This window comes from Oncorhynchus keta, chromosome 29 (assembly GCF_023373465.1).
Source record: "Oncorhynchus keta strain PuntledgeMale-10-30-2019 chromosome 29, Oket_V2, whole genome shotgun sequence".
Lineage (NCBI taxonomy): Eukaryota > Metazoa > Chordata > Actinopteri > Salmoniformes > Salmonidae > Oncorhynchus > Oncorhynchus keta.
In genome coordinates this window covers 40152564-40167410 of record NC_068449.1, presented here as the reverse complement: position 1 = coordinate 40167410, position 14847 = coordinate 40152564, and the positions used below count along the sequence as shown (strand labels likewise).

Sequence of the window (14847 nt, the reverse complement as noted above, 5' to 3'; positions counted from 1 at the left end):
CACTTCAAACCCGTATCTGAAACAGACTGTTTAAAAAAGGCTTGCTATTTTCTCATAGAGGATGATGTCATCCTGAGGAGGATTAGCTGGCTAATCAGTGGACACCTCGCATGAATATTATTAATGACCGGTATTCACCCACATCATTCTGTTTTTGGAGTACGCTGACACCATTCCAACACAGTAAAGCTGCATTGTAACATACAGTACCAGTCAAACGTTTGGACACACCTATTCATTCCAGGGTTTTTATTTATTTAGACTATTTTCTCCATTGTAGAAGAATAGTGAAGACATTTAAACTACGAAATAACACATATGGAATCATGTAGTAACCAAAAACGTGTTTAACACATCTAAATATATTTTATATTTGAGATTCTTCAAAGTAGCCACCCTTTGCCTTGATGACAGCTTTGTACACCCTTTGCATTATCTCAACCAGCTTCATGAAGTAGTCACCTAGAATGCATTTCAATTAACAGGTGTGCCTTTTTAAAAGGTAATTGGTGGAATTTATTTCCTTCTTAATGTGTTTCAGCCGATCAGTTGTGTTGTGACAAGGTAGAGTTGGTAAAAGACCAAGTCCATATTATGGCAAGAACAGCTCAAATAAGAAAAGAGAAACAACAATCCAGAAAATGTCAAGAGATTTCAAGTGCAGTCGCAAAAACCATCATTTGCTCTGATGAAACTGGCTCTCATGAGGACCGCCACTGGAAAGGAATACTCAGTTAACGCTGCTGCGGAGGATAAGTTCTTTAGAGTTACCAGCCTCAGAAATCGGCAATTAACTGCACCTTAGTTTGCAGCCCAAATAAATTCTTAACAGAATTCAAGTAACAGACACATCTCAACATCAACTGTTCAGAGGAGATTGTGTGAATCAGGCCTTCATGGTCGAATTGCTGCAAAGAAATCACTACTATAGGACACCAATAAGAAGAAGAGACTTGCTTGGGCCAAGAAACATGTGCAATGGACATTACACCAATGAAAATCTGTCTTTTGGTTTGATGAGTCAAAATGTGAGATTTTTGGTTCCAACCGCCGTGTCTTTGTGAGACGCAGAGTACGTGAACGGATTATCTCTGCATGTGTGGCTCCCACCGTGAAGCATGGAGGAGGAAGTGTCATGGTGTGACACTTTGCTCGTGACAGTGTCTGTGATTTATTTAGAATTCAAGGCACACTTAAGCAGTATGGCTACCACAGCATTCTGCAGCAATACGCCTTCCCATCTGGTTTAAACTTAGTGGGACTATCGTTTGTTTTTTCAACATGTCAATGACCCAAAACACACCTCCAGGCTGTGGAAGAGCTATTTGACCAAGAAGGAGAGTGATGGAGTGCTGCATCAGATGACCTGGCCTCCACAATCACCTGATCTCAATCCAATTGAGAAGGTTTGAGATGAGTTGGACCGCAGAGTGGAGGAAAAGCAGCTAACAAGTGCTCAGCATATGTGGCAACTCCTTCAAGCATTCCAGGTGTCTAGCTCATTAAGCTGGTTGAGAGAATGCCAAGAGTGTGCAAAGCTGTCATCAGGGCAAGGGGTGTCTACTTTGAAGAATCTCAAAATAGAAAATATATTTAGATTTGTTTAACACTTTTTTGGTTACTATATGATTCCATATGTGTTATTTCATAGTTTTAACGTATTCACTATTATTCTACAATGTAGAAAATAGTCTGAATAAAGAAATACCCTGGAATGAGTAGGTGTGTCCACACGTTTGACTGGTACTGTATGTAAATGTGATATTTCAGAATTGTATTTTTAATACATTTGCAAACATTTCTAAAAATCTGTTTTTGCTCTGTCATTATTTGGTATTGTGTGTAGATCCTTCCAAATAAATCATAATTATTTCCACAGAAGACAATAACAACAGATCAACCAGGTCTGAGTTCATGTAAAATATGATACAGATATTAGATCTAGCCTGGGCTACTTATTCATGTTCTTCAACATAAACTAGTCCCAAGCTGCTGCTACTACTACTACAATTGCTTAAATCTTTTGACCTGAGAACTACAACCAAAACAGTTTTAACTAAAATTAAAACTAAAATATTTTATGGTTAGCTACAGTAGCTAGCTAACGTTAGCAGATAAGGCTAGCTACTTATATTTTTTTTGTGATCAACTTTTTATTTAGCTTGTCATTTTTTTCAGATGGGGGGTACAGGAATAACATTCAAAATCTTATTAATTCAGATATGTTCATACATTCAGTTATAATATTTGCCTTTCATATTTCATACTTTACGGTACATGTGGGCTGCCACTTGAAAAACAACACCAGCATCCTCCCTCCCCACCTGGAAACCATGTTTCCCACCTCTTCCCACCCGTTAACTTTGACAGTCCTAGTTTGTTTATGTCCCCATTTAAATCAACTACAAATAAATAAACAAGTCTAAGGAATTCTCTGTGTTTTTTGTCTGGTCCAAGGTCACTGGGGTCCCGGATAATGGTATAAATGGGCTGAAGGTCAGGTCTCGCCCTCCCATCTGTGGTTCTCAGAGTGTGACGACCCAGCGTGCCTGGCTCTCTGCCCAAGGTAAGGATTGAGTGACTCACTACCATTACCAACAGCCGCTTTCTTCATGCACAAGGCAGAGACAACATCTCTCCAACTTCTGATGGTCTAAAGCCTGTTCGGCAGCCTGGCATCAATTCCTTTATCAAGTCAAATCCCGTTGTATTTGTCACCTGTTATACAACAGGTGTGTAGACCTTAGAGTGAAGTGCTTACTTACAAGCCCTTAACCAACAATGCAGTTTTAAGAAAAATAAGTGTTAAGTAAAAAAATAAAAGTAAACGGAGCTTCAACTGTTTTTCTTGTTTTGGGGCATCTACATTTGCATCTTCCGCCTTGAGTCCCCCTGAGCCACTCTCTACTTCCTAATTTTCAACAAACAATTGTAATATTTTGATTACTCATATTAACCATTAGCAGTGTTTCCTCTGAAAAAAAAAAAAATTCAGTGGGGAGAAAAGGTAGCTGAATCTCAGTTATGGTCACTTTTTAAAAGGATGTTCTACTCCAAAATGAATGAAAATAGAATGATGCTGACACCCTCTAAAATAGAATTTCCACTTCCAGAAATGAGCCCAATAATATATTGGTAAAACATTAGACCATGCATGTAGACTGTGCACGGTTCATATTATCAGGTATGCTATTAGCAATAAGCATTATCACCTGAAGCCCAACTGATGCAGCATTATGGCTATAAACAAATAGGCTGAAGCATGGGGTTGCCTATCTGCATTTACCCTATTGGGCTCATCATCAGCTGGATCTAAACGTGATATTTTAACTATACCGAACAACAAAATATAAATGCAACATGTAAAGTGTTGGTCCCATGTTTCATGAGCTGAAATAAAAGATCCCAGAAATGTTCCATACACACAAAAAGCATATTTCTCTCACATTTTGTGCACAAAAAAAACATCCTTGTTAGTGAGCATTTCTCCTTAGCCAAGATAACCCATCTATTTCAAGAATATGGTTAAACAGCATGATCATTACACAGGTGCACCTTGTGCTGGGGACAATCAAAAGCCACTCTAAAATGTGCAGTTATGTCACAGAACACAATGCCACAGATGTCTTAAGTTTGAGGGAGCTTGCAATTGGGATGATGACTGCAGGAATGTCCAGCAGAGCTGTTGCCAGATCATTTAATGTTCATTTCTCTACCATAAGCTGCCACCAACGTCGTTTTAGAGAATTTGGCAGCGCATCCAACCAGCCTCACAACCGCACACCACGTGTATGGCATTGTGTGGGTGAGCAATTTACTGATGTCAACTTTGTGAACAGAGTGCCCCATGCTCGCGGTGGGGTTATGGTATGGGCAGGCATAAGCTACGGACAACAAACACATTTGCATTTTATCAATGGCAATTTGAATGAACATAGATACCATGATGAGATATTGAAGCCCGTTGTCATGCCATTCATCTGCTGCCATCAACTCATGTATGGGCATGATAATGCACGGCACCATGTCGCAAGGATCTGTACACAATTCCTGGAAGCTGAAAATATCCCAGTTCTTCCATGGTCTGCATACTCACCAGACATGTCACCCCTTGAGCATGTTTGGGATGCTCTGGGTCGACGTGGTACGACAGCGTATTTCAGTTCCTGCCGATATCCAGCAACTTCGCACAGCCATTGAAGAGGAGTAAAACATTGCACAGGCCACAATCAACAGCCTGATCAACTCTACGCTGTAACGGCTGTCTTCCTCCTCCGACGACGAGGAGGAGTAGCAAGGATCGGAGGACCAATTCGCAGCGTGGTACGTGTTCATGCTCTTTACTAAAACAATCGAACACTGAAACAAAACAATAAACGACACGTGAAATAACCAACCGAAACAGTTCCGTGTGGAACACACAGACACACAGACAGACAGATAAACACCCACGAAACACAAGTGGGAAAAGGCTACCTAAGTACAACTAACGACACCTGCCTCTGATTGAGAACCATGCCAGGCCAAACACAAAAACACAACATAGAAAACGGAACATAGACCAACCCACCCAACTCACGTCCTGACCATACTAAAACAAAGACATAACAAAGGAACTAAGGTCAGAACGTGACATACGCGAAGGAGATGTGTCGCTCTGCATGAGGCAAATGGTGGTCTCACCAGATACTGACTGGTTTGCTGATCCACGCCCCTGACATTTTGTTTAAGGTATCTGTGATCAACAGATGCATATTTATATGCCCACGCATGTGACTTCTATAGATTGGGGCTTAATTTATTTATTTAAATTGACTGATTTCCTTATATGAATTGTAACTCAGTAAAATCGTTGCAATTGTTGCATGTTGCACTTACATTTTTGTTCAGTATAGTTAGCATCCTGTTGAAAACACAGGGAATATAACGTAGGCTGACCTGTTAGGGTAACTTTGGGTGACCTGCCACCCATCTGTACTTTTCACAGAAACCACTTCATGTCGCAACCCCCCCCCCCCAACACTTTCCCTGGTTGCCACTAGTCTCGCTCAACAAAAAATGTCATCTGTCTCATCACTATTTTTTAAGTCACAACAATTATAGTTTTTGTTTGTTTGTTGGTAGGTTGGTGTTTCACCCCATTAAAACCGTTAATGCTGTTTTCACCCGCGATTGCAAGAGTTGTTGCCCATTGACTGCTTGTCAGAATGTGTTTCCCTCCCGATGGCACTCGCAACTTGAATGCGCCTCGAGATGAATGATTCTCTCGAATAGAACACACAACAACAAGCCGACTAGGCAAATAGACTATTCTTCTATGTCTGAAAGGAAAAGGTGGACAGTTCCAGCATCTTCAAAGTGTGCCTCGCCAGAAATATTCTTTCATGTTCCATATTTTTTTGGTGTGGTACTAAGGATTTTGCCGTGGCGCAGCGCCACAGCTAAATTGACTGCAGCGGAAACACTGCCATTCGTGTCTTCTTCTCCTGTGTCTTCTGTAGATGTACGGCTGGAGCCCGGTGTGTCAGGGTCTGACCCTCTGATGTCATCCTCACCGTCATCTCCCACCAGCCTACGCCCGCGCACGGCCTCCTTCGGCTCTGCCTCCTCTTTATCTACAGCCTATCAGGACCTCACATCCTGTCTGCTTGGCCGCGCCATGGCTGAGGTAGAATATGACGCTTTTCCATTAAAAGTAGAACGTGCTCATCCTATTTCTATGGCTTCTCCTCCTCGCCATCCACCTGTTACACAACCGCTGTTGTGGATCTACTGCATGCTCTGACCAAATCCATCAGCTGAGTAATTATGTCATGTCAACACTATTTATGTGAACATTGTGTAGAATAAACAGCTGTGCTGTTCTCACCTGTGCCTCCAGGTGCGCTTGGCTGCTGCTGGTGACATGGGGAACCTAGTAAGGGGGAAGGCTGCTGCCGGTTGGAGGCGAGTTGCACTATGGTTTCTCCTCCCGTCATTTTCATATTCATTTGTAAAGACTTCTGAGAGAACACATGGTTAACACTCCGCATAACCCATATTATAACACACGACAAATGCTCATACACCCTTAAGTTATAAAGCATCAGCAAGCACAGCTGCAGGCTTTAAGTAAAGTGTCAGCAAAACATGTTATACGCGACTGTAGGTACACAGAAATGAGATACTATGGTTTAACTACCTCCCTGTCCTCTCTCTCTCAGGTACCAGGGGCTAGAGCGAGGTGTCCAGGCCTTTTACAAGCCCTCCTCTAGTCCGTCAGTGCACTCCTTCCTGGGGGCGGTGGAGCTAGAGAGGCCCCTGGCCAGCCTGTGGAGCATGGTCCGAGACCACTCCAAGACCCACCTGTACCACAAGGCTATCCACTCAGCCCGGACACGGCCACTAGATGACAGCACTCAGCTGGGTGAGTCTGCTGGCTGGAGTATAGCAGGGTTGAGGTCAATTCTCTATTTGAAAATGGTGAAAGCCTTCAATGCTGCTGCCCAAGTTAAAACAGGCGTTTTGGCAAATGCACCATCTTTCCATGTCGGAGTCATTCCATTTCAGTTCAGACAAATTACTTCCAGGAAGTAAAGTGAAATGCAGAATCCAATTGTAATTTTCCTCATGCTTTTCCATGTGTTTCTCCTCAGTGTACCTGTTGACAGACCCGTCCTGCTGCCACCTCAAACAGCCCAGAGACTTCTGCTGTATCAGCACCCAGTCACGACAGGTCAGTAGGGTCAGAGGTCACAGGTCAGAAGCTACACACTTAATGGACCTCCAGTTGACTTCCAAGTCTCAACTGCTCTTTCTTACCAATAATTGTTTTAAATGTTTAACTGCACAGCAAATTGGCCAGTGTTACCTAGTGTTGATTTTTCAGTGTAACATTTCTAGAGTTGATTCAGGTGTTAAATTAACTCTCTTAAGTGTTCAATTAACACCCATTGGTGTAAAAGAACATAAGTGTTGGTGGTAATAACCAGTGTTAAACAAAAACCTTGCCCATCATTATCATATTTCCCAGCATGTGCTGTTGCAGGTAGATTTTTTTTAAATCTTTTTTTTTTTTCAATATCTATGTTTTTGCATGTACTGTACATTTATTAATTAATCTTATGTTACACAAATATAAATGTATTTTTCTAAACTTATGCAATCTGTTACTTGGACTTATTGCACCTGTTACTGAAATGGTTGTTCCAGTTTAGATGCTTAAGGTAATTCTGAATGCAGGTTGTGGGTGAATAAAAATTCAAATGGCTGAATATCCCCACTCTGGCTGGATTCCAATAGGAAATCTACATCATGATAACATAAATAAGCTTAGGATCTCAGTCGGTGAAGGCCACAGGACTGAAAATGGATGTCTCTGTCACTAACAAATATAGTGATGGGCGGTAAACTCACTTGAAAGGCAAGGCACTAAGCAGTGGGTTAATTTAACACAGAAAAGTGTGGACCCGTGTAGACACTGGACCAGTGTGAAATTGAACACTGTCAGAGTGGATTTAACACTGGAGAATTTGCTGTGTGGAATCAGGGGGACAGAGAACCTCTTCATTTCAGGGGCAATGATTCTTACTGCCCTATAGCCAGGAGTTTAAATGTTATTGTCACATACACCGGATAGGTGCAGCAAAAGGCTACATGTCACCCTTTTTTTGAACATGTTTTCTTTTTTTACATGGTCAGGAAAAAGCCTAACTCAGTGCCCTCTTCTCTCTCCTAGGATGACCTTTGTGTGCTGGCCGTGCAGTCAGTCTTCGAGGAGTCTCTCCCTCGGCCCAGTGTGGAGGCAATCCGAGGGGAGATGTTGCCTAGCGCCTGGGTCCTTCAGCCAATCACACGCCACGGCCGAGAGGTTGTCAGGGTCATCTACCTGCTGCAGGTGAGACAGGAACCCGTGTACTGTATGTCAATGTAGAGTGGTCTGAAAAATCTATCAATCAATTCATCAAAATGATTTATCAATCTTGTTTTACATCAACAGTTCTTACTTCAGATGCAGATATGCTTAATGATTCCTTATGTCAATGTGGAGTCTCTCTTCCTCTCTCTTTTCTCTCCTCCCCTCCCCTTCTCTTCTCCATCCCTCCCTTGGCTCACTTTTTTGTCCTCCTGTCTTTCAGGTTGACCTTGGCACTCCATCCTTCCCACAGAGGCTGTTGGGAACAGTGGCTAGGAGACAGGCTGCAGTCCTGGCAGAGCTCGATTCCCTTTTCTCTCTGTGAGACTGACAGCTGGCCAGGGTCGTGTTCATTAGTCACCAAATTGAAGAAAACTGACTGAAAAAGTGAGGGGCTACCTGGACTTGTCCAATAAGAAATAATCATTTTCGTGTTATGTTTCAAAACATTTGGCTACGGTGTGCCTTAATGAACAGGCCCCAAGTTAAAGGCCACAGTTGTAACAGTGAGCACTTAGAACTATGTCCGGAATCTGATCTGTGACTTCTCTCTTTCAATTTGCACCTGAATTTATTTACTTGATTTTAACCTTATGAAGAGCACTGATGACCTTGATTTTGTGATACAAAGTATCATGCAGCTTTTTTTAATGTACATTTATTTTTTATAAATATATGTATGTCAGTACATATTTGAGTATTCTGTGTTTAAAATCGTTAATTGTAGATCTGTGTTTAATATGTATGCTTTTAGCAATCTTAATCGTATCTTGCTAAAGTTTGAGTGGTGTGGACTGGGTGTCAGGGAGGATTTGAGGGGCTGGCTCCTAGATGTGGCCCATTCAACAGATCCTACTGCGTTACTGCAACTTCTGATCAGAGAGACCCCAGGCTCCTGAAGGTTTACAATTCCCCAAACGTTTCATAATAACACCGATTTATATATAACGCAAAATGATGTCTCCTATTGCCCATTCCTCTATTCAATCTATCTGTACCGTGAGACTCAGTTGTACTACTTCCATAATTACTGATTTATGATACAACATGATTTGTCTCCCATTTCACAGGCCTCAGCCTCAATCCTAACCACTATGAAGACCACTTATCCTCTGAATCCTATGGTAGCGTCCCAAGGCACAGCACACTTTACCCACCCACTACCCTTAAAGCTAGTACCCTTAGTGTCCACATCCATTTTCAGACTTCCAAATTAATGATTATATAACAATTGATTCTTGAAGAGTATAACTTAGAAATGCCCCATGATCTTACCCCGACAAGAACCCAAAATAGAAGCTTGTTTTACTCCAATGTCTGTAAACCATGTAGATGTAGACAGACGGTGTTGTAGCCTCGACCACGTGATTAGAACTATAATTTTGACATCACGGATGGTCAGTCCTTCCATCCACAGCTCTGTCTATGCATTTTTAGAGTGGTTACATTTCTCCAGGCCCGTCCCTCATCTTTAAAAATGTTTTGCTTTAACCAGAAACAGAAGCAGGGTGAGCACTTTTAAAGGGTTAAGAATTGTAGTCTAAAGGAAGAAAAAAATATGCAACCACTTATTTGGGGTAGCTGTAAAGCTAACACTAAGTTACATACTGTAAACTATAGCCCCAAAACCATATAAGCTGAGTCTATAGGTCCTTATCTGTTTCTTAGTCAGATTTGTATGTACCATACTACTTTGTTACTACTGTCTCCCAATGACAATGTTATTAGCCCTGCATATATGCAATACTGGTAATTTCACATAGAGTCATGTAGTAAACCATATGCTTGAGGATATAATGAACAATGGGTTTTTCTCTGAACGTTGATTAACAAGACAGCACAAACAGATCTCTGACCATGCTATAATGTGTTGGTGTTTCGCAATGGTGTTGGTGAGAGAGAAGACATATTAGTTGGCCAATAATAGACCAAGCCCATTCATCTGTTAATTAGTATGCACACATGACTGTAAGTCGCTTTGGATAAAAGCGTCTGCTAAATGGCATATATTATATTTTATTATTTAGTTGACGCTTCAGGCAAGTCATGCACAGTTTTTGAGATCCAACCTTTAAAAAAGCCATATTATGTGTTTTGTTGACGGTTCAGGACATTAGTTTTGCTCTAGTTGTTGTACTGCACAGTGTCACAGTAAGAAGGTCCCCGGGGAAACCAAAGAAGAAGGAACTGCTATGAAAGATCTAGTTTCCCCGGGGATAGAACAATGAAGTAGCTGACTGACAACCTTTTTGTACTGAGTTTTTTATTTTTATCCATATTTTTACAAGTGCCTATTACGTGACATGAAAGTATAACACCATGTCAATATGTATAATTATTTTGGTTTTTATTATGTTGTTTATTTTAATAACTATATATTCTAATCCTAAAGAAATGCAAATGAGTGTGTGTTATTTTCCTATATAAACTTGACATGTTTTAAAATGTGTACATACCTGCAGCTTGTTTAGCTGTGTAAATATGAGGTATATTTATTGCAAATTGCAGGGCTGTTGTCAAGTTCCTGACTATAGCCCCTAGACTTAAACAAATCCATGATGTATTAACTTAGCCTACTCAAAAGTATGTCCTTGTGTATGTTGATTGTTGCCGCCCTCCTATTTATTTGTATGGTATGCAATGTTGACCGTGATCAACAATGTTTTAAATTTGACCACAATCAATGAATCATTACATTAAATAGTGGAGCGTCTACACTCTATGTACACTGCTATAGCTTGCTGGAGTGTAGCACTGGCTTGTTTGAATGAGGACCCGGTGGGAGCAGAGTAGTGGAGGTGACATTTCTGGCGGGGGCGGAGGTTGTTATGTCTTCCAATTAGACCAGACCGACAGCCAGGCGGTGAGAGGAGGAGAGGGGGCGCACCCCACCACACAGAAGTGTGTCTATAGCTGCCATTTAAAGTCACCAGCTCATGACAGGAATGTCTGTCCCCTGCGCACAGAGATCATGTACTAGATGCGTCTACTTTATTTTTAACACATTGGATGGGTCAAACGATGGCTCACTGGCTGACGGAAATGAGGAATGAGCGTGCTGTGTGCGCGGCCGCAGCTTTTGGACCGCAATATTTACAACCCCTTTCTCCACCTTGCCCCTCTGGCTCTCCAAGACCATTCCCTCTGTGCGGAGTCCACGGCCGTGACCAGTATCGGTGGGAAGCTTCAATGGGATTATAATTGGCTTTTAATTCGAGGGACATCAGAAAGTGTATATTTTCCTACAGGATTAAATCAAGCAAAGGTGAGTTTCTTTGACAGCGAAACGTTTCATGTAAATTCATACAGGTGAACTATTTACATTCTCAAAATGATAATGGTTATGTGTTAGATTATTATTGAGAATACTGTTTACAGATATATTTGACATAGTGGTCTTTCGGTGCGATTCATTTCTAAATGTAGACACCAAAGGCAAATTTTGCTTACCACCTGTTGTTACTCGATGCAAAACTTGCTGAAGGACATTCCCTTCCTTTCAAATACCACGATGGATAAACTGTTGTAGCATTGGCTACATTTAAGTTTTGTATTTCTTGCTTATTGTTCTGACACATATATTATTCAGATTTTATCATTTTAACTTTGAAATGATTTAATTCGGTACTCGGCAAGTAGGCGGGTGTTTAGGTGAACTTTTGGCGCGCGCGCTATGCGGGGTCATAACGGTCTTGATGCATATTCTGCGCGCTTCTGCTGACAGAAATCCAAAGGGCGCTTCGCTTGCTGCCCATCCTTTCTAGTGTTATTGGAAACATTACATAGCTTTCAAAGAGAGGGGAGAGAGATGAAGACGAAAATATTGTCTCAAAATTGTTGACTGCTGGAGGGATACTACTTATCCTCTTCCAACACAAGGCCACATAGAGCTCTCTCCACTCCTTGCCTTTGGCACATGGAGAATAATATAATAAAATATAATATATATTTTCTTTCCTTAAAGGGCAATTCGGTTGCTGCAAGAATATACAGACTGGGTGCTCCTCTCCACACTAGGAGTATGTAACTGTTATATACTTTTACTTACATGATGCACTCTACTCTACATGAGCGGGAGGCAGTATTGAGGCAACAAACTATTTCCATACCAACTCAAGGTGTCATAAAAAATGCAATCCCAACATAAATTATATTTTCACATGACCCTCCCCTTGTAGTGTAAAATAATTGCACACCCTCCCCATCATAGAATTAACTAAAAATAATATTGACGACCACAAATAATAACCGTGTGTTTATAAAGGTGGATATAGACCACACCAACATGCTTTTGTGGCGCAGTCGGTGCCACGCAGGGCTACCAGCCAGAAAGTTGAGGTTTCGCGGATCACCACCACCGACGAGCTCACTCTCCCTGCCTGTTTCATTAGGCCTACACTATGATCAGAGCCAGCTGCACACAATGACCAGCTAGGGGGAAATTAGATTTTCAACATTTTTATGCCTATTTATAACTATATAAAAAAAAATTTCACCAACAGGTTTCTGTGCCAATGCACCACACAATCAATCAGCAAAGTGTACCGACTTCGGGCGCTTTAATATAATGGTTTACGTTTTCAACACCACAATAAATAGACTATGTCAATCTCGGCAAACAGAAAATACATCCCTCCCTACCTTGTAGGCCTACCCAGTACAGAAGGCATGGCTTGACAATCTATGAATGTCATTAAACTTTTTGGTGTTTTGTAACAGATGTCTCTTTCCATTCATCAAATGTCTGCTACACAGTTTATATTGATAGATGTAATTTGTCAGTTAAAAATTTATTAAATAAAAAAATGTCCTCATTAATCTACACACAATACCCAATAATGACTAAGCAAAACGTTTTTTAGAATCTTTTGCTAATTTATTCAAATTAAAAAACAGAAATACCTTATTTACAAAAGTACTTGCTATGAGACTCGAAATTGAGCTCAGGTGCATCCTGTTTTCATTGATCATCATTGAGATGTTTCTACAACTTGATTGGAGTCCACCTGTGGTAAATTCAATTGATTGAACATGATTTGGAAAGTGACACACCTGTCTTTATTAGTGCCCACATTTGACATTGCATGTCAGAGTAAAAACCAAGCCATGAGGTTGAAGGAATTGTCTGTAGAGCGCTGAGACAGGATTGTGTCGAGGCACAGATCTGGGGAAGGGTACCAAAATATTTCTGCAGCATTGAAGGTCTCCCAGAACACAGTAGCCTCCATCATTCTTAAATGGGAGAAGTTTGCAACCACCATGACTCTTCCTAGAACTGGCCGTCTGGCCAAACTGAGCAATTGGGGGAGAAGGGCATGGAGGTGACCAAAAACCCGATGGTCACTTTGACAGAGCTCCAGAGTTTCTCTGTGGAGATAGGAGAACCTTCCAGAAGGACAACCATCTTGGTAGCACTCCACCAATAAGGCCTTTATGGTAGAGTTGCCAGACGGAAGCCACTCCTCAGTAAAAGGCACAACAGCCCGTTTGGAGTTTGCCAAAAGGCACCTAAATGACTCTCAGACCACGAAAAGCAAGATTCTCTGGTTTGATGAAACCAAGATTGAACTCTTAAGCCTGAATGCCAAGCGTCACGTCTGGAGGAAACCTGGCACCATCCCTAACAGTGAAGCATAGTTGTGGCAGCATCATGCTGCAGGGATGTTTTTCAGCGCCAGTGACTGGGAGACCAGTCAGGATCGAGGGAAACATTGTCACGCTCGCTATCCTCAAACTCCCTGTTATAAATCGACTAAAGCGCAGTGTGCATGTAGTTCCACATCTTTTAATGAAAGTGAAACCGAAACAACCAAAAAATAAACAGGTAAACAGCAAAGAACGTGAAGCAACCGAGGTGCACACAAACACACACAGAAAAATAATTACCCACAAAACACAGGTGGCTACCTAAGTATGGTTCTCAATCAGAGACAACGATAGACAGCTGCATCTGATTGGGAACCATACCAGGCCAAACACAGAAATACAAAACATAGAACAAAACATAGAATGCCCACCCCAACTCACACCCTGACCAAACCAAAATAGAGACATAAAAAAGGAACTAAGGTCAGGATGTGACAAACATGAACGGCTGCTCCAGAGCTGGGTGACGGTTCACCTTCCAACAGGACAATGACCCTAAGCACACAGCCTAGACTACGCAGAAGTGGCTGCAGGACAAGTCTCTGAATGTCCTTGAGTCGCCCAGCCAGAGCCCGGACTTGAACCCTATCGAACATCTCTGGAGAGACCTGAAAATAACTGTGCAGCAATGAACCCCATCCAACCTGACAGAGCTTGAGAGGATCTGCAGAGAAGAATGGGAAAAATTCCCCAAATACAAGTGTGCCAAGCTTGTAGTGTCATACCCAAGAAGACTCGAGGCTGTAATCGCTGCCAAAGGTGCTTCAACAAACAATTTTGTATAAGGTCTGAATACTTACAGTACCAGTCAAAATTTTGGACACCCTACTCATTCAAGGGTTTTGTTTATTTTTTTACTATTTTCTAAATTGTAGAATAATAGTGACGACATTACAAGACCATGGTGCTTGCCTACGGAGCTGTGAGGGGAACGGCACCTCAGTACCTCCAGGCTCTGATCAGGCCCTACACCCAAACAAGGGCACTGCGTTCATCCACCTCTGGCCTGCTCGCCTCCCTACCACTGAGGAAGTACAGTTCCCGCTCAGCCCAGTCAAAACTGTTCGCTGCTCTGGCCCCCAAATGGTGGAACAAACTCCCTCACGACGCCAGGACAGCGGAGTCAATCACCACCTTCCGGAGACACCTGAAACCCCACCTCTTTAAGGAATACCTAGGATAGGATAAGTAATCCTTCTCACCCCCCCCCTTTAAGATTTAGATGCACTATTGTAAAGTGACTGTTCCACTGGATGTCATAAGGTGAATGCACCAATTTGTAAGTCGCTCTGGATAAGAGCGTCTGC

At 41.9% G+C, this 14847-nt stretch overlaps 2 protein-coding genes across 4 annotated transcripts in view; both read left to right on the top strand.

Annotated features, from left to right (window-relative positions):
- Nucleotides 1-10401, top strand: part of stard9 (StAR-related lipid transfer (START) domain containing 9) — a 56366-nt gene extending 45965 nt beyond the window's left edge. The window contains exons 26-32 of the mRNA XM_052486569.1: nt 2458-2566; nt 5502-5668; nt 5882-5946; nt 6204-6406; nt 6636-6715; nt 7718-7876; nt 8118-10401. Of these exons, the coding sequence (XP_052342529.1) occupies nt 2458-2566; nt 5502-5668; nt 5882-5946; nt 6204-6406; nt 6636-6715; nt 7718-7876; nt 8118-8219 (885 nt within the window). The 3' untranslated portion in view covers nt 8220-10401. The remainder of the gene's footprint in view (nt 1-2457; nt 2567-5501; nt 5669-5881; nt 5947-6203; nt 6407-6635; nt 6716-7717; nt 7877-8117) is intronic.
- A 407-nt stretch (nt 10402-10808) lies between these two features.
- The window catches only part of LOC118361839 (spectrin beta chain, erythrocytic-like), a 52978-nt gene continuing 48939 nt past the window's right edge, over nt 10809-14847 (top strand). Inside the window, exons 1-2 of one of the 3 annotated variants that reach the window (XM_052486565.1) lie at nt 10810-11159; nt 11859-11913. The gene's annotated coding sequence lies outside the window, so the exon portion shown is untranslated. Of the gene's footprint in view, nt 11160-11858; nt 11914-14847 lie in introns of all 3 variants that reach the window. The other 2 variants (XM_052486566.1, XM_052486564.1) reach the window with 2 other exon arrangements.